The sequence below is a fragment of the Hippoglossus stenolepis genome, chromosome 19, assembly GCF_022539355.2.
Source record: "Hippoglossus stenolepis isolate QCI-W04-F060 chromosome 19, HSTE1.2, whole genome shotgun sequence".
Classification (NCBI taxonomy): Eukaryota; Metazoa; Chordata; class Actinopteri; order Pleuronectiformes; family Pleuronectidae; genus Hippoglossus; species Hippoglossus stenolepis.
The window spans coordinates 14,061,860-14,083,542 of NC_061501.1; the positions used below are offsets into that span (position 1 = coordinate 14,061,860).

The following is a 21,683-nucleotide window of genomic DNA, read 5'->3' on the forward strand; positions in this document are numbered from 1 at the left end:
GTATACATTTGAAGGACAGAAAATGGCACCAAGGGAGATAGCTAGTATTAGTGCTGCAGCAACATGGATAATAACGCTGCTCAGCGGATCGGATATATATATATATATATATATATAGTATTATCAATTGAAGCGTGGGCCCTTATAATTCAGACAAGAAGATTCCTCTCCCTCACAGAGCAGAAGGGACGACTGCAGTGCCCCGACACATACCTGTGCCCCGGTTCATCGTGTCGTAATACGCCGTCACTTAGAAACTCATATGGCCAACTTTGAAATCAGATGACTCATATATATATTTCTTTGCTTCTCAGATAAGGGATTGCTGCTACTTTTGGTGGATATGCATTTAAAGTTTGTTGTGTGTTGCGGAAATGCATGAAATTACACTTTGAGTGACACTATCTCATCTACGATTTCCATAATGCAATTTCCAAGGGCAGTTGTCTTTGATCTAGAATCCCTATTCATATCCTGTCCTGTCTAGTCGAGCCCAGGTTGCTTCTCCTTTTTATACCAAAGCCTGTCACAACAATGCTGACCCAGTACAACCCGTTTAATGTTCTCATAGGAAGAGAAAGAAAAAAAACTAAAGGTTGAATATTTATCATATGAATTTTGTCACTTCAGTTTTGCAGAAATGAGCGAAATAAGACAAAGACTCCACAGCTACATACTAGATGCTTTGAACTAAATGCTGATGTCAGTGAGCCAACAGGTTAAGTGTAAGATGATGTAATTTAATCATGTTCAACCTTCCAAAATCCCAAATATGTTCATATTGACATCTCATGAGACAAAGTGATGCTACGAATCCTCACAAACGAGAACACGTTGGCATTTTCATTTGAATAATCGACTATAAAACAGTTATTTTTGTTATTGAATAATCAACCAGTCACTGCCGCTGTACGTGGCACCATGATACTGGTTAGTCTCACTAAAATGAGAGTTAGAAAGATTTGGACCTTTTAAATTGATGTTCACAAATAAATTCAAACGGGTTTAATTATATTTAACGATGACGTAAAAAATTTAAGCAGTTCATTTCAGCCTTTAATGTGCTGTGTATATATGCAAACACATCCCAATACGAGCCCACACCATCATCAATCTTTAAAATCTACTTCAACTTTCAGGACCTGTGATGGAGATGAAGGTCACAGAAGCACCTGTCTTCTGATTGGACTCTGCTCTATGATCGGTCTGTCACTGTCCAATCAGATTCAGGTTACAGAGCAAAATTCATTCTCGTAACTTCAGCATCACAGAGCGGGGGGGGGACTTTTAAGGAGTTTTACACACAGTGGCTGTAGAGATGTTAATAAAAGTGCTTCTATTTATATATGTACATATTTTTATGTCTTTGTGTAACAATAAATAGTCTATTTTTTCTACAAATACAAATATGTTCTGCACATGTGCAAACCTGAGTTTCACATTTAGAATTATTTTACAAGCTCAAATCTCTTTTACCCCTAATTTGAGCCGATATCATTCATCTGTAGCATGGCTGTAAATATTGTTTAAACAGTTTCTGATATTTTAATCGTTTTAAATGTGCATGTTTTGTTAAAGAATGAAGACATCAAGTCTGACGGTCATTTGGAGTCCGGCTGGCCCAAACCCCAGCAGGGCTGGAAGGAGACCACTCTCTACAGCCTGCAGAAAGGAGCCGACCGTCCTCCTGTCACCAAAGTCTTCACACAGAGTGGAGAGGGCAGGCACCCCAAGCTCAGTGCAACCCTCTCCAACCAGGACCCAGCAAGGAGCAAGCTGCTCTCCAGCCACCTAGAGCGGCTTCTTGCCGGGGCACCAGTCGCTCAGCAGGGCTCCCCGGGTGCAGAGGCTTCCTGGCCCAAAGGAAAACTCCATTACCTGAGCTACATCCGGCCGGCTCTGAGTGAAAATGCAAAGCTGCAGCCTCAGGAGGCTTTTGGCTCCAAAACCCAGAGGCCTAATCTTGACAGACTGCTGTTCAAGGCCGGTACAAACCGACTGGGTGCCAAAGAACCTCTTAGTGTCATGGATGGTAAGATCAGCCTTTTTTAAAAGCTTCTTATACACTTTGGCTTTTATATCAGCACCAAAAAAGTTTGTCTTTTGATTATGGGAAATAATATTGAAATGCTGTTTTTTTTATTGTGGATGGTCTTTCTTCACTTCTGTCCCCCTCCAGAGCGGTTTATCCAGAATGTGGTGAATCAGCTGGGAAGGCACAGCATCAGCATGGAGGCTTTAATGGGCAAAGACCTGGACCAGCTGGCTGAAGTCATCACAGGAGCTCTGCAGGAGGCGGACAAGCAGCAGCCCGCCGTTGGGGCGCGGCCAGGAGAAGGAGCTGCTGCCTCCAGGGGGGACATGGACGGTAACATGGAGCCGCCGGCAGATATACAACTGAATCAAGACCAGGTCCTGAAATCAGACAAAGGGCAGGATCCAAACCAGAAAGACACACTGGCAACGAAGCAGCAAGGTGGGTGTGTGAAAACCAACAATGAGAGTAGCTATGTTTTTATTCTGTCGCAGATATAAGACGATGCAGCATTGTCATTTATAAATGTCTAAATAGTGCTTTGTTTATATAATCTCCATATAAAAAGCTGCCAAATATATTTCTGAGTCTTTCATTTTGAGTCATAACTGTTTTGTTTTTTTTCTTTGCTAAATACAAAAGAGTGCTTCAGTTTTCACACAATCTGCTCACATTGTGTTTGTTTCCAGGCCAACAAATAGACGGTGCAGACAAAGAGCCCGTTGACAAGGTGAATTTAAAATTACTCTGCTCAACCAACAAATTGGTTTCTAAGGGAGGGAGACACACAAACTTACACTTTATTCACTTTTGAATGCTGCTTCAAAAAAAGGGTGGTTTCAAAGTTGTGCAGACCAGCGTTTGCTTTTCAATTCTTAAAAAAGAGCTTGAAAGAGAAAAACTCACAACTGCTGTATCTTAGAACGTGTCTTGAACTTAAAAACCTGATAACAACATGTGTTTAGCTTTTAGGAAGAAAGCAAAACCTTTAAGAATTTGGAATGTAAAAAGATGTCATTAGACCTTAACACAGCAGACTCAGTCTTAAAAATGTCGGTGAATGCAACACAAATTTTACTCTTTATAATAGAACTCAAGTCGCTATTCAAGTTATTATTCCCCTTTGAATTTTATAGCATCTTTAAAGCAAAGTCTTTGATTTCAAACAGCATGCAGCCTTCTTCTCCAAGCTGCTGGACTACCTCAACCTGGAGAACTTCGGCGATGCTGCGGATGTCAGCGCCGGCCGACCAGCCCCCCTCCAGAAAATGGTTGGACTGGAGAGCGTCCAGAGCCGGACGACCCAGATCCAAGTTCCTGTGCCCCACCGCTGGGAAGAGAAGTCCGTGGTGGCGCCTGCGAAAGATGGCTCCACGCTGCGGCTAACCGGTGGTGCGGAGGGCCCCGTCGCACACGTGGACTCAGAGATCGAGAGGTTGATGCAGGGGATTCAGGCCCCGACGGGGAAGAAGCAACTGGAGCCGCAGAAGAAGGACATGAAAGTCAAAACTCAGCTGGTCCACGTGGGGGTGAAAGAGTTCTCCAGCAGAGGGAAGGACAGACACTTTGGCTACATCATCACCGGAACTGAGTGAGTATGAGTCACACTATTATTATTATTATTATATAAATGAATTTACTACATATTAATGTTACAGTGATTTCATTTTTCATTTCTAATCAATGTTGAAAACTAAGAAATGTCACATATACGAGTTAGTGCTTCATTTCTGTTAACATGATTGCAAACTAGCCTATGAAAAATAACCTTACAAATAATGACTATTATCTTAAAATAAGTATACTACTATATAGCAGTAATACTTATTGTGGCAAAAGACAACTTTTCACCTTCCTAGAAATCTCACAGGTTTGCTAAAGGAAGAGAGTCGTATTAATAAAGAGGAAAGTTTAGTTATTTACTATTCTAGTAGAAGTAATGCCAACTGAATGTTGGTTTGGTCTCGGAGCTCTCTCCACTGTCGGACTGGCCGGTGGGACCGCTGTGACAAATCCGCTGCGTCAGTCGGCTGGTGGACCATAAAATAATCTATAAAGTTTTTACCAGCACCGTCAGTGTCTTTACCGTGTGTGCCTGTCGTTCGGGGGGCTGCTCATGAGAGCGTGCTGCCCGTGTGTGTTCTGAGATTGGTTTCCTTCACACGGCAGAAACAACCCGCAAACCTGGCCGGCCCCAGCGGATAAGTCCTGGGCTGAATTTCTGCCACGATGACTCTCTCCGTTGGAGTGAATGCTCATCTGATGTTCTCTGTTTCTGTCTTCGCCTCCTTTGCCTCTCCAACAATAGGAATCTAAAAGAGTTACTCTGGTTGTTCAACCGTACACCATCTCCACTGTGCTACCTTTAGCTAATGGGGAAAACAAAAGCATAGCCTGACCAATATGGATTTTTATGGCCAATGTCCATACTGATATTAGGGAGTAAAACATTTCCACTACCGATATAATGGCAGATTATATCTATATAAGAAATTTGCACCTCATTAAGGTCAAATAATCAAGAAAGTTTAGTCTAACGGTCGTGAATAGGTGTCATTTATTAGAATTTTTTGAAAAGTTATCTTAATAATGTATATGTTTTGTGTTGTTTGGTCTGTTTCCCTGTTGAGCTGTGCCGTCGTATAGATGCCAGTATAAGGACGTTGCAGACAAGCTTAGGCCATAAATGTAGTTGCTTATGACATTAAACTATGCCGAGTACTTAACTCTATAAAATTTACATAAAGTAAATAAAACTAGAGAAAAAACATCATTGCAGTGGTTTTTTAGATTGTGAAATATAGAGATACGCTGAAGTAGCTGCCCAGGGCAACGTTACACATGAGACCCTGTGAACTGCATTTATGTCAAGTGTGGCTCCGTTTTCCACTGTTGTGAATTTCACTGCATTAGTCTGCAGTATGTCAGCAACCTCTGCTCCCGCCGTCAGTCTACTTGAGAATCTACAGTATATTCAAATAGCATCACCAACAACCTTGTAAAAGCCACTCTCTCATGCTTAAGTGGTTATTATGTGGCTCATAGCTGCTTCGTGTTACGGTTTATTGCTCCGCTCGCCGTTTGCGAGGCGTGCTGTTGGACCTGTTTCATTTGACATCCCTTAATACCAGGCATATGTCCGCTTTGTTCGCTTACTTAAAACTGCCTTTAAGAGACTCAGTTCCTGTCAAAACCACCCACGTATGCACGTCTGAATGGAAAAGGATACAGTGGTTTGAAATCCTTAGTGTGTGCTGCACCTGATTACAATAGCAGGGATGATAAATCCCTGCGTGTGTGGGTATTACTCTGCTGCATTACAGCTTTAATGATAATACTTTGTCAGGAAGGGTAGCCAAGTTCTCTCTCTCTGTCTCCTTCGCGCTCACCTCTCACTCAGCTCGGGCTCAGCAAAGATAAGTTCCTATCGACTGTGTCTTCGCCCCTGGCTCTCTCTCAAATCCCTTTATGGCGTTATCAAGTCCGGTGTCAGTGGGTTGTCCTTCACCTGTGAAAGAGACGCAGGCTCATAAAGCTGCGACGGGCACAGTCTCCGTCACCTTATTGCCACACATATAGGAACTCCGATTAAGACGAAAACACACAATAAAGGCTGGTATGCGCCAGGGGAAAGGAAATAGGTCACCTTCTGAGTGAAACATCTTCACCTCCCTCTCCACGTCTCCTCTCAGCCCACCTAGCGGACGCCTATAGTTGGCCTATAGAGGCGTCAGCTGCAGACCTCATGATTGCACGGTTGTTATCCCCAGCTGCTTCGCACCCTGCAGTGAAGCTGCGCAAACCTGCTTATCTGACAGCTCCTGACATTGTGGTGGTGGTGGAGGTGGTGGTAGTGGCGGGGGGTTTAGGGAATAGGAGTGGGGGAGGCTGTGGCGCGTGTTTGTGTGCGGAGGGCGAAGTCGAAAAGGTATATGGGAGAAGAAGGGAAAGAGACAGGGAGAGAAATCCAAGGGGAAAAGTGCTAGCATCAACAACCAAGTCACTCCCGGAGCTCTCCAGTTGCTAGAATTACCGCAGAGGGATGCAAAACGTGTCTGGAATTGCTTTGGTGAATCTTTAACTTTCAAAAAACCCTCAAAAAGTGGAGGAATGAAAAGAACCACCCACTACCTTTAAAGGTGGAGTGAATCAACCCAGGACACTGTTTTTAGAGGAGAGCGATTTGATCTCAGCTTTGATATTGTAATGAAGATATCTTTTAACTCAAGGATGCTGAGTATCTGGGGAAAAAAATATATAACTGATAACGCAACTGTTATTTTTTTTAAACTGCAATTTCTCTGCAAGAAATCTGAACAATGCCTCATTATGATCCATGCCTTGTTTGGTGCATGTCACCTTGCAGTCACTTGGCAGTCTCGGTGCTTCCAGGTTAAGCTGTCAGCAGTAAAGTAGATTTCTGTGTGTGTTTGTGTGTATGCCCTTCTCGTTTCCTCCATCCAGCCCGTTGGCCCGTAGATTGCCTTTGTTTGGTCTATTTCCTTGGCGATTTACTCTCCGAGTGAGAGAGCAGCCGCGGACTGAGCTGAGATGAGGCATGGCTTTATCAGACCACCATTACACTTTACCTCCATTCCATTTGCACCTTATTATTCTCATCTCACCGTGAGGGCGCGTGCGTGCCGTGGTGTTTGTGTACCCTGTCTCATCATGTTGTACTTTGAGCGTGCGTGCGTGCGTGCGTGTGTGCGTGCGACAGACAGAAAGTGAATGTAGGCGAAGGAGAAGAAAGATGAGAGAGGGAACGGGAGGGAAAGGCGCGTACATATGATACAGCCATTACACCTCATGCAGGTTCCATTTGCACCTTATTGTTTGTCTCATTGCTGGAAAAAAGCAGGTGATTTACCGAGCCTGAAGAAGCAGCTGATCCCTTTTCCCTTGGCACGGCGCTTTGTGTGTTTGTTTGTGATTGTGCGTGTGTGTGCGGGTTGTGTGTGCATGTGTGCAGCACATCCATTCAGACAACCGTAGCTTTTGCTTGTGTGCAATGACCCATTTGTGGGTATGAAATGTGGCACTATTTCCCTAAAAAAAAATAGCATTTTAACGCCTGACTGGCTTTGTGTATCTTGTATGGATATGGATGTCCAAACGTGACACCCAGCTGTCTGTGTGTTTCCCCCCCCAGCTCCCTCACCACTGACCAAGGCTTGGACCTCATGGAGCGGCTGACGAAGGGGCTGAACCTCCAGGCCGCAGACCTCACCCAACTCTCGTACGTACAAACGTCCCGCTCACACCCACACTGTCGCAAATACTGATTCACCTTGCAGCTCGTTAGCCATACATTGCATAAAGGATCATTTGCCAACAGTCGCACAAAACAAAGCAGTTTTGTTTTGTGCATCTGAGCTCAGGGAAACGGAGTGAAGGTTGTTCAGACACAGCGAGGGCTGCTTGTGTGGAAATGCTGCGCCGCACTGCCAGAGACTGTAGGCGTTTGTTGTTTTTCTGACCTTTCGGAGTGTTTGACTTCTTGCAGAGAGAGAAATCAGGCCTAATTACCTCCAGACACATACTGATGTCTCCATTGTATTCAAAACACCGCCTCGCCACTATTGTCACTGTGCGCCTTGTCAAGAAGAGAGCAGTCAAGTCATCAAACGACTCTCGGTTAGAGACAAAGAGAGGAAGAGAGAGCAGGGGAGGCAGCAGCAGATAGAGAGCTGGATACAGAGACACTATTCCAGCAGGAGGCGGTTAATATATTAATGAGCAGGCGAACTGTCCTTGAACCCAGCCTGGTTTGTGCCTGTTCCGTGGTTCTGCTGCACGTTCGGTGTCAGACCATGTAGGAGGCAGAGGAGATGTGTTCTCCGAAGATCTGACAAGTCTTTCAAGATGCTCCTGCAGGAGAAGTGAAGTCTGGGTGGTTCAGAAACACCCGCAGCATGTGTACACCAAAGCCGCTGAACTGCAGTCTGGGACTGCGGCGCGACTGTACATAGACTATTCTGCCGTGTGTAATTGCTACAGAGGGAAAACAATGTCTGACAGTGTTCTCTATCTACTGCTCGACACTGAAAATACGCTCAGTGACCTCAAAAATAAATGCAACCGAGGAGACGCTCTCATCTCCAGGAACATCAGGATTTGTCCTCATGCCGGCACTGATTGAGTAAATGTTGTTGCTGCACCTGTCATTTCATATCACTCACACTCAGCCGATGCACATAATGGTTAATGTGGTTATATGGATGCTGATGAAGAGCCGGCGACATTATTGCGCTGTACCATCATGTGGTTGTAGCATTCAGAGCCTGTACTCAAGTGAAAGTAGTGAAATGTAGTGTAACAATACTTAATTACAAGAACAATTCAGTCTCAGCTGTCAATCAGGACGTTTCACCTTCCACCTCACCTTTCATAGCCTCTAATAATCATCGAAACCAAACTTAAAAAGTAAAAAGTATCACTTGAACATATGTCAATGTGATGAGCACGATACCTAAACTGACAGAAACCATGTTTGAGGATAAAAACGTGTATTTTTAATTTTTTTGTTTGGCCCATGTCACATCCACTAACATGGAGGAGACAGGGTTTGTGGCCTATAACGCAGCGAGCCACCAGGGGGCAATCAAGACCCTTTAGTTTCACTCTTGGGGAGCTGTCATCTTTTCATGCAGGCTACTTCTAGGTGCATGAAGGTCGGAACCCAGAGTTTTGGACTTCGAAAATATTTTAGAAGCAAATGAATCTTGTGTGTAAAATCTGAGTCTACCTGCAATAAAGTTCAAGTAAATGTTGTACCGGTGTGTGTGTGTGTGTGTGCGTGTGTGTGTGTGTACTCGCATTAAAGCATTAAAGCTCTTACGCTAGTTTAAAAGCCACAGACAGATGCAGCAAATAAAGCCTCCACGCTGTATTACACCTCATATTGATAACAGTACTCTGCACAGAAGACAAACACGGAGAACGTCCTCTTTGTCTGGCTTGTTTATCCTCTTTTTTTTTTGGTCTTTTTTTTTTTTCAAAGTAATGAAAGTGCATTCATGTAGAAATAGCCGAGACGAGGACGTGACGCAAGTCCATTGTGACTCTGGCTGTGCGGCCGCAGCAGGTGAGTGTTTAAAAGCCTCTGTCGGAAATATGAGGAGGCTGGAGTATACAGGAGCTGGGTCAGAGCACGGTGCCCTGCTCCGGGGCCCACTCCCTCTCTCTCCCTCTCTCTCTCTCTTACTCACTCGCTCTGATGTGCCCTGATAGGAAGATGAGAGAGGAGATACTGAAATATGACAAGCGGCAGGCAGAGGATTTCACACTTAGAGAAAATGAGAAGAGGAGGCTGAAGGCTTCGATGTTGTTGAGATTTTTCGGATTCTGAAAAACAATTATGTGTGAGCTCGCTGCTACAGTAACCCGCGGAAAATATTCCACCTTTTAGAAGAGATCTGATGTATTTTCTGGATGATGGTGATGGTGATGGGTTGGGAATTATATGAGCCCTTTTCCAGATGACGTAAGTGTTTTACTCGTCAGAAACACTAGGGGGAGTGGGACACACACTCACAAGTCCATCCTAACACACAGTCTGTTCAGGCACACACACACACACACACACAAACACACACACGCCCTCTGCCAATATCCCCTCAACCAGTCTCCACATACACACCAGCAGAGCTAATATGAAGTCCAAGCCTACACATCCGATAACACAGGAGGCAGTGTGACGTCCTCCAGATAACTTATCTGTCGTCTAACTTCATCTTCCAACTGAGGCACTGCTCCCCCCCCCGCCCTTGTATATTTAAATAGCGTGTGTGTGTGGCTCTGAGAAGAAAAAAGAAAAAAATCATGTCAGTTCAATTTGAGATGCATCGAGATCCCTGGCAGAACACCTTCGGCCAGCGAGAATGGAAGCCGGGGTGAAGATTGTGGAAATATTGACATTTACGTGAGCAAACAGAGCCCAGGTGAAGGCATTAGAGGAGGACATGTTTCTCTCAGAGCCACATGTGTGTGTGTGTGTATTTGTGTGTGATCATGTTCAGAAATGCACTGGTGCGTGGTCGGGTTCCGTCCGTCTGGAGGTACTGGCTCATATGTTGCTCCTGGCTGAGAGTCACTGCCTCTGTGTAGCCGACTGACTGATGGTGAGTGCGTCCGGGTTGCAGCATCGTGGCAGTCTGATGAATATCCCCCCCCCCGTGTCACACACTGTGGCAGGAGGTAGACTAACAGTCAATGTACACTTTCCAGGCCGTAACAGTTCAGGCATGAAGCGGGTTGATGATTTAACTGGAGGGAAGATGAAGCAAGTGGACGTCTCAGCTGCACGTCATGTCATTGTTGTACTACATGAAAAAAGATATAGGTTGGTATATACATCCGATATGTTTGTATGAACATTTTATTCAGTTCTATACAACCATCGGTTTCCATTCAAGAAAATCAATTTGCAGATTTTTGAAGTTTTATCCATCACAGCAAACATAGAATTTGCTGTGCAGGGCTAGCAGGGCTCTTTCCAAAGCTGACGACATCTTCCCACTTGCACCTCTAAACCTCACTTATCAACATATAATATCGTATATTATTATATTTAATCTGGACAGAACTGGGAGAAGGTGACGATAGGTCAGACACGCCGAGGCTAGCTGTTTTTATCCTTTCTCTTTGCTAAGCTGAATGTCTTCTAGCACTGTCCTTATATTTAATGTATAAGCAGGAGCGTTGCATTGATCATCATCTAACACTCAAGCAAGCTTTTGACCTGTAAAAATGTCAAACCGTTCCTTTGAAATGAATTTCCATGCAACATTAATGTAACTTGGGTATAAAATAATGTAGGTTTGACGTTAAGTGTGAAGTTAACTCACCGTGTGAGTTCAGCAGATTTCAAGAGTCATAGTTTACTGTGATGTTATATGTTATATATTATATATTATATATTTGCATTATATTCAATTTCTGCCAATAGATGCCTTTCACCTAAATCTCACACACTGAACCTTTAAGTTTCAGTTTTGGCCAAAGCTCTGAAAACAGATGAAAGATACCAGAGATCTTTCATTTCTCTTCAGAATATTAGACATTTGGGACTGAATAATAGATGAAGACTACCTGATAAAATGCTGATTTCATCTCTCAGCTCAGTTCAAACTCTCACCAAATGTTGCCGTGTTTGGATTTCTCTAGAACTTGTGGTTTGCGGTGCATCTCATTCCCGTATTGATCATTTATTCACTCATGCGATGTGTTTCGTCGTCAGTATCAGAGACGTCTCTGATTTCCTTTTAATTTTGACAAAACCTGAGGAAAATTATCTCACTGACGCATTCCAGTGTTCAGAATTACCCTGATTGTCCCATTGGGGAACTACAATTACAGCTCAAAATAAGGTGCCATATTTGTTACTGATTAGCCCAGACGGAGTCTTCATCCTTCATGGGGGATGATGTGCTTATCGTTGTCTTGTTTTACTGTGTTTTGAAAGACGTCCCACAGCAGGACTATGAAGTCACTGTTAGCTGTAAAATGAAATTCTCTCTTTTGAGCTTCTTGTTAAATTTGTTTTCACTTGAGACTTTAAGAGGTTACAGTAGACATGAGTACAATTTTCTGTACACATTGCTTCAGTATACTGTGTTCTCTCTCTGTGAATTTCTGCTGGGAGTTCTTACACAGTCTGCTGGGGTTGTTAGATTTTATTTCATAGCCAACCTCAGACCTTAAACATTTATCCTGCTCCGGGGAGAGACGCCTGCAGCTGACTCCTGACCACACAGCGGAGAATATGGGCTCAGGGAGCACAGGCAGGTTACTGTAGGTGAAAAGAAATTAAGTTGCTCAGCTGATGACAGGACTTTGGTCTTTGGCCAATCTCTGCATTTATAGTACAGTTAACCTTAACTGCACCTTTGAGCAGTTTTTGACATTTTGGGGCGGGTGAGGTGAGGATGGATGAGAGACTCTCACATCTGTCCAGTAAATATAAGGATTCCTCCCATAGTCTGTTACTTTAGCTGAACATTAAAACAGTGAACAGGGCGAAATGGTTAGTCTGTAGCTGACTGTTTTCCATGCATGTTTGCATGTAACTCCGGGGAAGTTATGTCAAAATTTTAATTTACAACCTCATACTCCAACCCTGTCTACTAGAAATTATATACCTCCAATTTGCATCAGCAAATGTGTTTTGAAGGAAACAATCTTTGCACTTTGAATGTTTTCTATTAACATAATGATTTAATGTCATTTGGCAAGTTGAATATATGTTGATAGTTAATCCCACACCATGTAATCATTTTCTACCAAAATCTCTGAGGTCAACACGTACTTGTAGTGACAAAAGTATCGTTAAACCCTTTTTATGGTTATGCTTATAGAGCACTGGTCTGTTTTAATACAGTAAAATGGGATTTCAGACACTCCAACCACCTTTTATTGAATCCACTGCCATTAACATATGTAGAGCTTCATTTATCCAACACACTAACGCTGAAATTGAAGCAGCAAATACGTTGCAACCAAAACTAAAGTGGGATATTGGCACGTAATCTTTAGGAGACAAGGTTTAATGCCTGTGGAAAGTACAACATTTTCTTATTTGTATTTAACATGGTCACCAAAATCTTGCTCCTACTGATGGGATACATAGCAGGACTGCAAAAGGAGATACAAAATGCTCAGAACTAAATCTTTAATTCTTCAATTTCTTTCTCCTCTGCAGCGTCCTGGGACCCGCGATGACTTTCAGAGTCGGAGCCAACTCCAGGAACATCACCACCGCAGATGTGGTTGAAGTTGCCGGTAAGAGCACAGTCTATTTCATTCTATTCTTTCCCTAATCGCACACAATGATCCTGTTGACAACCTTCATCGCCACTCATCTCATTTTTACTGGCCCGACCGCTCCGTCACTGTCTGTGCTCCGGCAAATGAGAACACAGATTACTCCTCTCCAGATACAGTAGATAGGCCGGTGTTCATCTTGTTCAGACAAGCCGCCGTCCCCGAAGAAGATTATCAACATTGTGCAATGACAGACGACCATCAATTACCGAGATGATGAGCCGAGTGTGCACACTTGTCCTGGCCACACACACACACACTCGCATGCGGCACACAGGACAGTTTATTTCGCCTCTATTACGTCCAACAGGCTGACAGATTGAAACAGGTTCGCACCAGCCAAGTGTGTGTGTAGGTAGTGTGTATTCTCCTCATTGTGTGTGTGTGTGTGTGTGGTGCCTGCATGTACCCACTTGTTTGATGTGGACTGATGGAGAGCTGTCACCCACAGAAAGGAAGTTGTCAGTATGCGCTGCCTCCACTCTCTGGTATATTGTCTGCGCCGGTGCCGATGTCTGTTTGGATGTGTGTCGCCGTCCTTGCTTTGGTCGGAAATGACTTTGAGAGGCGCAGCGATGCTCCCGACAGTCAATATCATCCAATATCACCCCACTGGAATCAACATGGCGGTGTCGAGCTATTGGCTGAGATGTGTCATCTTTTTGCCGCCAACTCGTTTCCTATTAGGGTTGTGCTGGAGGATGATGGCTGATGATACAGATTTACCGCAAGACCACGTTGGGCCGGGGGTTGAGCTCCGGTCCGGTGGTTTTGAGAGTGTGTGTGTGTGTGTGTGTGTATTCGTGGGATTACAGTTGGTGTGGGGGTGCTCATCCCCTCACTGTCATCCCACTTTTCCAAAATGACCAGATGAGCAAATATTGCCGGCACGTTACACACGAGGTGTAATTATTGCACTTTGCCGTTGTCTGTTCCCTCTTTCTTCTCCAACCCCGTTTTCGAATGCCTCCTCTTCCTCCCCCTCTCTTGTGTGGCTGACTTTGATGAGGTGGCGTGTGGCGAGAGCTAATGACGGGCGCGAGCAGGGCTGAAATGTCAGACCAAATGTTAAGTCAACATGATCATCGGCTTGACCCGTGTTGATGAATTATGAATTCAGTCCACCTGAATAATGATTTGTGAGAGCAGACAGAAGGAGCTTTCGTGGAACTACAAGGTTTGGCCAACCGGTTTGTTTGTCCCGACTCGGTAGCAAAAGTAAGATGAAAATGTGAAAACGGAGATAGCGGAGTGGCTCAATCCTCTGTCTTTAGAGCTGTGTGTGTGTGCCTCCGTTGACCTTAGATGAAATCCTGCCAGAGCTTTATCCCCCCACTCCTACCTTCTCTTTCCACCACAGTGTGAAGAGAAGAGGATTTCCCCCCTCTCCTCCTGATATTAAAAAAACAATGGGAAGTGAAAGCAGAAACTGTCCTTTTTTTGCAGTTTAAAATCCTTTTATTCCACCTGGAAAAAATATGCACGCGCGGCATTGAATTCAACAGGATATGGCAACGGCGTGGTGATTTTTTTCAAAGTGGTAACCAGGTTGTGGAGCAACAGCGTGGTTTAAGTGGAATCTGAAAAATCAAACTGACACCCACATGCAGGGGCCACCTGGGTAATCCTGGCTGACCTTTGCCTTATGTGTGACTGTGCATAAATGACGTGGCCTCCTAATGAACTCATCAAAACCCCTGCTGCATTCTGGGCTCAACCTGCTGCTGAGAGCCTGCACAGCGTGCTCCATGGCAGTCGTGAGAGGAGACAAGAGTCCAAGAGTGTGGAATGCTGCGGAGCATTCAGCAAACACGTTCTTCGTTATTGCTGCCTGATAAATAATAAAACTGGTAGAATCAGTCGTTTTGTCGAATTCTGCTTCATGCACTTGTGTCTCTCATTCCTGAGCTTAGGGCTGCAGCTAATAAATAATTTCACTATTATGTAAATCATAGAAAATACTGAAAGTGTCAATAAAGGAGCCTAAGATGACTTTTCAAATGGGCTTTTTTCTGTCAAAACCTTGAAATATTCATTTCAAATAAATATAAAACAGATTAAAGGACTAAATCTTAGTTTTTAAGAAGCTGAAAACAACTAATGTTCAGATTTGTTTGGTTTATAAAGTGAATTAAATGATCATCATAATACATTTTTTCACTGACTAAATGACTGTGTACTACCTATATTATATATTTACAGTTAAATGTTGCTCTCAGTTATTTATCAGTCTATAAATTGCAAGTTCTGAGACAGGAAAACATGAAACACAAAATGTTGCTTTTAAATGCCTCCTTTCAGTCAATGGACTATTTGGAATATGGTACATTTACTGTATATTGCTGTGCTATAGTTTTTATATTCCATTACCTCATTTAGATCCAACAATATATGAAGCCTGCTGCTACCTTGACTGTACTCTGCAGCGTCTGAACGAGGGTGATATGGCTCTGCTGCGTTCTGCCGTCCATCTATCTGCCCATCAGTTCTATTTGATGTGCTCAATGCCCCATTGAGGAGAATAGACAAAGGGACTCGGTTGAAAGGCATGGACAGTATAGAGGAGATTTGATAACTCCTTGAAAAGCATCTTTTGGGCAGCAGGTTCTTAGCGGCTGTGTGGTGAAAGGCCTGCTGGGAGGTCTGACTGTATTAGTGGAGGTAGAGGCTCTTGTGTTCTGCTCAACTGGAAAACGGCAGGACAAAGACCCACACTGCCTAATCCCTGCTCTGCGGCAAAACAAAAGGGAAAGCTGCTGCTTTATCAAAACTACAAGGCATTCTGTGTGTCCGTGTTTGTGTGCGCGCATGTTTGTGTGCGTGGGGGTGTTTTTTCTATTTCTTCTTCTTTTCTTTTTTTTTTTGCAGCTGTGGCGTTCATACTGTGCCAAAAATGATTTATTCAATATTTGATGAAGTGGCAGCCAAGCTGTTAAAACCAATGTTGAAATGTGTCGTTTAGGATTCTACTTCTTTTTTTTTTCCGCCTCTATCTCGATGCCATTTCTCGACATGTAAATCACCTTCAGTTGGGAGGAATTGGATCTGCCAGGAATGCTTCTGCTCACTGTGCAGCCACATCTTACAGCTAATGATGGATTTGATCCACCCCCCTGCTCCCACTGACATGTTTGTGCACTTCACAGCGAGGAGGTGGGTTTATGTGTAGGAAGAGTGTTTTTCTATAATTACGTCCTGTCGTTAGATTCTCACTTGATGATATGGATGTGTTTTTGATGGATCATCTTCCAGATTTGCTGCACATTTGTGCTTTTGTGCCTTTTATTATAAATGAAGCATGTTTTTCAGCTCCGTGTCAAACGTAATCCGCTGGTCAGTCGGTTCTGTGATGTCTGGTGACTGGGCCGCTGTCTACCTACTGTGGTCAAGGAAGTCCAGGTCAAGCACCACCAGGGTGTGTGGGTGGATATGTGTGTGTTAGGAGGTGCTGGTAGGTGGTGGGTGGGAGCTGGGCGAGGACAGTCCCATTGTCTCGGCTGTCACGGCTGGGCGACCCAGAGCCCCTCGGAGGCCCCAAAGGCCCCAGAGGCCAGGCCACAGCAATGAGTCAGCGGGCCCCCAGGCCGTGAGAACCCCGGCCCTGGTCAATGAGCGCTGGGAGCCTGGGGACCCTGGGAGCAACTGGCTGGGCCATCTGGAGCAGAGTGCAGAGACCCTGACACACGGCTGTCACCCGAGGGAGACGCGCAGAGACGTGGACCTAGACATTGTCTGGCCCCTGTGTTTCTACCTCTGCGTCCGTCTCTCTGCCTCGCTTTATCTCTCCCTCTCTCTCTCTCTCTCTCTCACACACACAAACACACACGCAGACACGTTCACCAACACATGAGAGATGGAGATCCAGGGAACATAAGGACAAAAAATACTAGTAGGAGTATTTTGGTGTGCATTTCCATCCACCTGTTTTTATGAGCTTTTTCAATCTGTTCTCGAAAACCAGCGTTTTGGGATGAAATTGCAGCGAAACACTGTATTTGTAAAAAAATAAATAAATTGGCCGAGGTGGATAAAGTTGAGGTATTGATAAAACCAGTGGCTGTATCGGCCACTAATCACACGGTTGACAGTTTGATCCCCCCCCCGCTCCTCTTGTCCACATGTTCTTGGTCAAGACCATGAATTCCAAATTACTCATGATGGTCAAGCCTTGCACTGCAGCTCACTGCCACTGGACTGTGAATGAAAGGTTCAGTGTAGCGCGCACATGCAACTTTAACATCCACTGAAGCTTCTGCACCAAAGACGGAAACTGTTACTCTCCTCAAATGAATACATGACAAAAATATATGTGCTTCCTAGTCTTCTGCAATGGTTCAAAGGCGCCAAACTGGGGGGTTAGTGCCAATGCACCTGTTCTAATAGTCACACAGTAGTGGATGCAAACACAGATTAAATCTTAGTTTCTTTTAGAAATGTGAAACTTGTGTCATATTTGAATGGAAACGTGAGAAGTTTGCCTGAAAGCCTAGACGAGAGACTTTGTGGGCAGATGTAAAATGTACTTCACCCACACTGTGTCTACTGTTTTGTAAAAAAAAAAAACATAAAAGAGAGGAGCTTAAACATAACAGGATTTCTTCTCTACTCTCACTCCATTTGTCCGTCTGCCTCATTCTGTCCGTCTTTCTATTCTCTCCTCTGTGGGAAGGCCTGCTACTCTCTCTGATCTGACACACACACACACACACACACACACACACACACACACACACACACACACACACACACACACACACACACACACACACACACACACACACACACACACACACACACACACACACACACACACACACACACACACACACACACACCCTCTTTTCGCACACGCCCTTGCAGACAAACTCTAAAGTGAAAGCACCGTAGCTGTGGCTGCATAATGGGGCTTGCTACCATTTGAGTGGTGAGTGGTAGTCTTTTCCAGCTGAGCAGATTAGCATAGATCTCCCACGCAGACAGAGTTGACCTTCACTCTGGCAAACACTTGTCAAAATGCCAACGATAATTACCTGTTCTCTTTGCAAACAGCACAATGGTTTATCCACCTGCATCTCAGGCGTGGAGGACGAATGTGTAGCGTTACAGCTGCCAGGACATACAGTGTTTGTAAAGGTAATGTAAGAAGTGGGGGGGGGGGTTCTGTATGTGACACGGGTGTGTGTGTGTGTCTGCTTGGTATCGTAATATTCACCATGCGGAAGTTTGCACGCCACCAGACGCTAAAGGAATAAGTGTGAATTACATTTTCTGAGTGTTGCCGCCTCATGTGCACACACACAACGTTCATAAGGGGGAAATTACATTTTACGTTTTCGGCAATAAAGGAATATATCAATAAAAAGAGTTTTTGCACTTGGTCTGTGTTGGATGCCTGATTTGTCTGTGTGTTCATGCCTTAACATCTTGAGCACAGAGGTCAGAAAACAACCCAGTCTCCCCCCACCCTCGCCCCTTCCCATACTCCCACTCCCCCTCTCCATCCTCCCTCACCCCTTCCCTCTTTCCCTGGGCACTCTCCTCTCTCTCCTCCTCATCGCTGACTGCCCTCTCTGGTTGAGTGCTTGAATGTGCTCAGTTCGGTGATCAAAGTCTTCCTCAGTCTCTTCTCCTCCATTGCCCCTGGCTCTGTGTATTTGTATTAGTATGTGAGAACGTGTGTGTGTGTGTGCGTGCGTGCGTGCGTGTGTGTGTGTGTGTGTGTGTGTATGTGTTGGTGTGTGTGTGCATGTGCCATCCAGCTACAAGCTCAGCTCTCAGTCGTGTAAGCCGTCAGTCTCTTCTTACTTTCTCTCAGTATCAGTAGTACCCTGCCGGCTCTTTTGCATCATCTACATCATCCAGAGGGCTTACTCACCCATAGGTTTATATATACATTATATAACTAGAATATAATTACATATGCATTAATGTTAAAGCAGACTTTTTCTGTGTAGCTGGTTGAGGTGAAACTCTTTTGACCAATTTCATATCCAAGCTCAACTGATGATTATTTTCCTAATGGATTCATCTGCCTATTTCGATATTTGTTAATTGTTTCGATTGTTTGGATTCTGCACAATAGTGTGAAACGCTGTGCTCTAAGCCATTATAAACCAAAATAGTTGCCAATTGACTGTTTGTGTGCGACAGTGCAGCCAGACGGATCCTGTCTGTTTCTTTAACTCACACACGGACTTGTGTCAACACCCTGGGAGAGTTTGTGTGTGTGTTTCTTTCCGGGGTCACATCTGGGTCAGTGTGTCTGTTTGTAAGTTGGAGGTAAAGTGTGAAAACGCAGATGTGTGCGATTATTTCTTTCGCAGGTTTTATGATCAATATTTAAAGAATAACACATTTCTTCTTTAGGGATTAAAGATAAACAGGACACAAAGTTTCATCTGCATGGGTAAATGGTGTTGTGTGTGTATGACGCACATTCATTTTTGGGATATCCAAAGTAGATCCAGGTATTTTGGGCATTTATTTCAGTGGCAAATGTTCGTGGTAGTGTAACCATCAGATTTCATAGTGCAATGCTAGTACTGTGTCGACCAGTCACAACCCAACAAGTAGCAGTGTAACTTGTTTAACTACTCTTCTCAGTAGATGGTAACGTCACTGTTTAATGAATCCAAAACGTTTCCAGCAGCAAAGCTCCGTTATTGATTAAGTTACATTTTCCAGAGCATTTTTAGATCTTTTTGCTGCGGCCCCGAAAACAAAACTAAGGGTCGGTACACGATGCCACCACCACACACAGAAATCTGACGTCCTGTACCAGACGATTGGTACGTGACATCAGATGTATGATGGGGACGTCTTGTTCCAATCCTTGGGCTGATGCCTACAATTGAGATAAGGGAAACAGACAAACAAGTTTGAGTTTATTAGATTGAAAAATGGCCGAGGGAACCTGTAACATGCACACACACACACACACACACACACACACACACACACACACACACACACACACACACACACACACACACACACACACACACACACACACACACTATAACACTATAAATACAGTAAACATGTAACAACATAAACACATATTGATGCTTATTGCATACAACACATCTAACTCTTCTAACCAAATGTATTTCTATGTGTGTGTGTGTGTGTTTACTTGCTGCAGGCTGCTATAGAACCAGAGTTGTATGAGTCAGAGTTAACTGAGAGAACTTTCTCCCTCTATGTGTCAGATGTCTGTTTAATTCCAAGGTCACAATGCTTTGTCGTTTTTTTTCTTTTTTTACTTGTTTTGCCTCCAAGATGTGAAAAATATCTTAAATAGTCAAAGACAGCTATTAAAAATGCTCTGCCGGGGCCTTTGGCATCAGGAAATCAGTGTAGAACATCAACGTTTTTATCCTTGTCCCTGGCCTAGAGAGTGAGCTTTCATCAGCCACTTACTCTTTGTGTTCGTCTCACAGGAAGAAAAAAAAAAGGTGTCATGTGGAGACGTTTTCTATTGTGTCGAGGAGCAAGGAATGTTCCAACCGATGAATTGGGTCTGTGTCTTGTGCTCGTCTTTATCCTCTTTATCCTTGTCAGTCGTGCTCTTTCCCCGTTCTTGCTCTTTCTCCGTGCTCTCCTGCTCTTCGTCACTCCTCTTCTCCTCCGCTGTAGTATTATCCCTGCCCCTCGGTGTAGAGTCAGGGCCGCACGGCTCCGGTGAACATATTTACTGTGTCAACATTGCTGTTGCAAAGCAGCTGAAGACAGTAACAGGTGCCTGTCAACAGCCGGCCAGATCTCTAGTGCATTAAAGGATCTTTGCCGTAGACGAGGATTAGTGTCGCCTGGCATTGTTTGTTTGCTAATTCCATCTCCAAGGTATTTGTGGAAAATAGGCATGAATAATTGAAAGCGATTTCTAGTGGACGAAACGAAGCTATCAGCGAATGGAGGGAGATTAATGAGTAGGGGGTGAAACGCAACGCAAATTGGAACAACGGAGCAACCTTCCTACGACACCCAGAGAGACCCCGAGTTTGTAAACAAAAATTGAATATGCATTGTTTCGATGTGCGGGAGAAGAAAAAAAAGAGCATTGAAATGTAAGACATGGATTTAGAAATAAATGCAGTAATATGTTTCAATGTGGATTGTGTCGAAGCATGATGCTGAGGTATTAAGGGTTTTCCTCGATTGTGACTACTTTGAAATTGAATCAACATATCGTCTGTGCTGAAATGTGTTTAGATTAAAGAAGAAATCCAACTTTCTGACAAGGTTATGAATATATTTGCGCTGAAGTCTAAACCCATAAGTAACACTTTGCATCTGTAAGTGTTTGCACTTGTGTTCGAAGGAAAATATCGACGAATACCGATACTAAGGTTAAAACTTTTAAGAAAGTCTGAGACAGTTTCAACAAAATAAAAGATTACATCTGTCGTGGCAGGATCTTTAGAACTATCACATTATAATGTCACAGTTCAGTGAGTCACTGCCTGACAGGCGCTCATCTACCTGCTTTGGTCCAGACTACAATATCTCAACAACTCTCGGATATATCACTCTGAAATTCTGGCCAGACATTCATGGTCCCCAGAGGATGAATCATGTAAGTACTCGCCTGACTTGTCCTCTAGGGAGACCATCAAGTGGACATTTGTGGTTTATCAATGTCCCAGAAACTAGTGGATCTGCTTCAAACTGTGTCACAACAGACATTAGTAGCTGATTATACATTTCATAAACCCTAATGGAGGATTTCATCCATATTTTACATTATTTGGAGTTCTCCACTTTTCTTCTTGATTGTCTTATTCTGAAGTTAATGTTCAACCCAGTAAGATTTGCAGTCACA

The 21,683-nt window shown here is 44.0% G+C and overlaps 1 protein-coding gene across 1 annotated transcript in view; it reads left to right on the forward strand.

The window, feature by feature from the left end:
* ptprn2 (protein tyrosine phosphatase receptor type N2) overlaps nt 1–21,683 on the forward strand; it is a 125,428-nt gene that overhangs the window by 39,887 nt on the left and 63,858 nt on the right. Inside the window, exons 5-10 of the mRNA XM_035142956.2 lie at nt 1,579–2,032; nt 2,180–2,476; nt 2,725–2,765; nt 3,205–3,626; nt 7,188–7,274; nt 12,738–12,817. Coding sequence (XP_034998847.1) covers nt 1,579–2,032; nt 2,180–2,476; nt 2,725–2,765; nt 3,205–3,626; nt 7,188–7,274; nt 12,738–12,817 — 1,381 coding nt within the window. The remainder of the gene's footprint in view (nt 1–1,578; nt 2,033–2,179; nt 2,477–2,724; nt 2,766–3,204; nt 3,627–7,187; nt 7,275–12,737; nt 12,818–21,683) is intronic.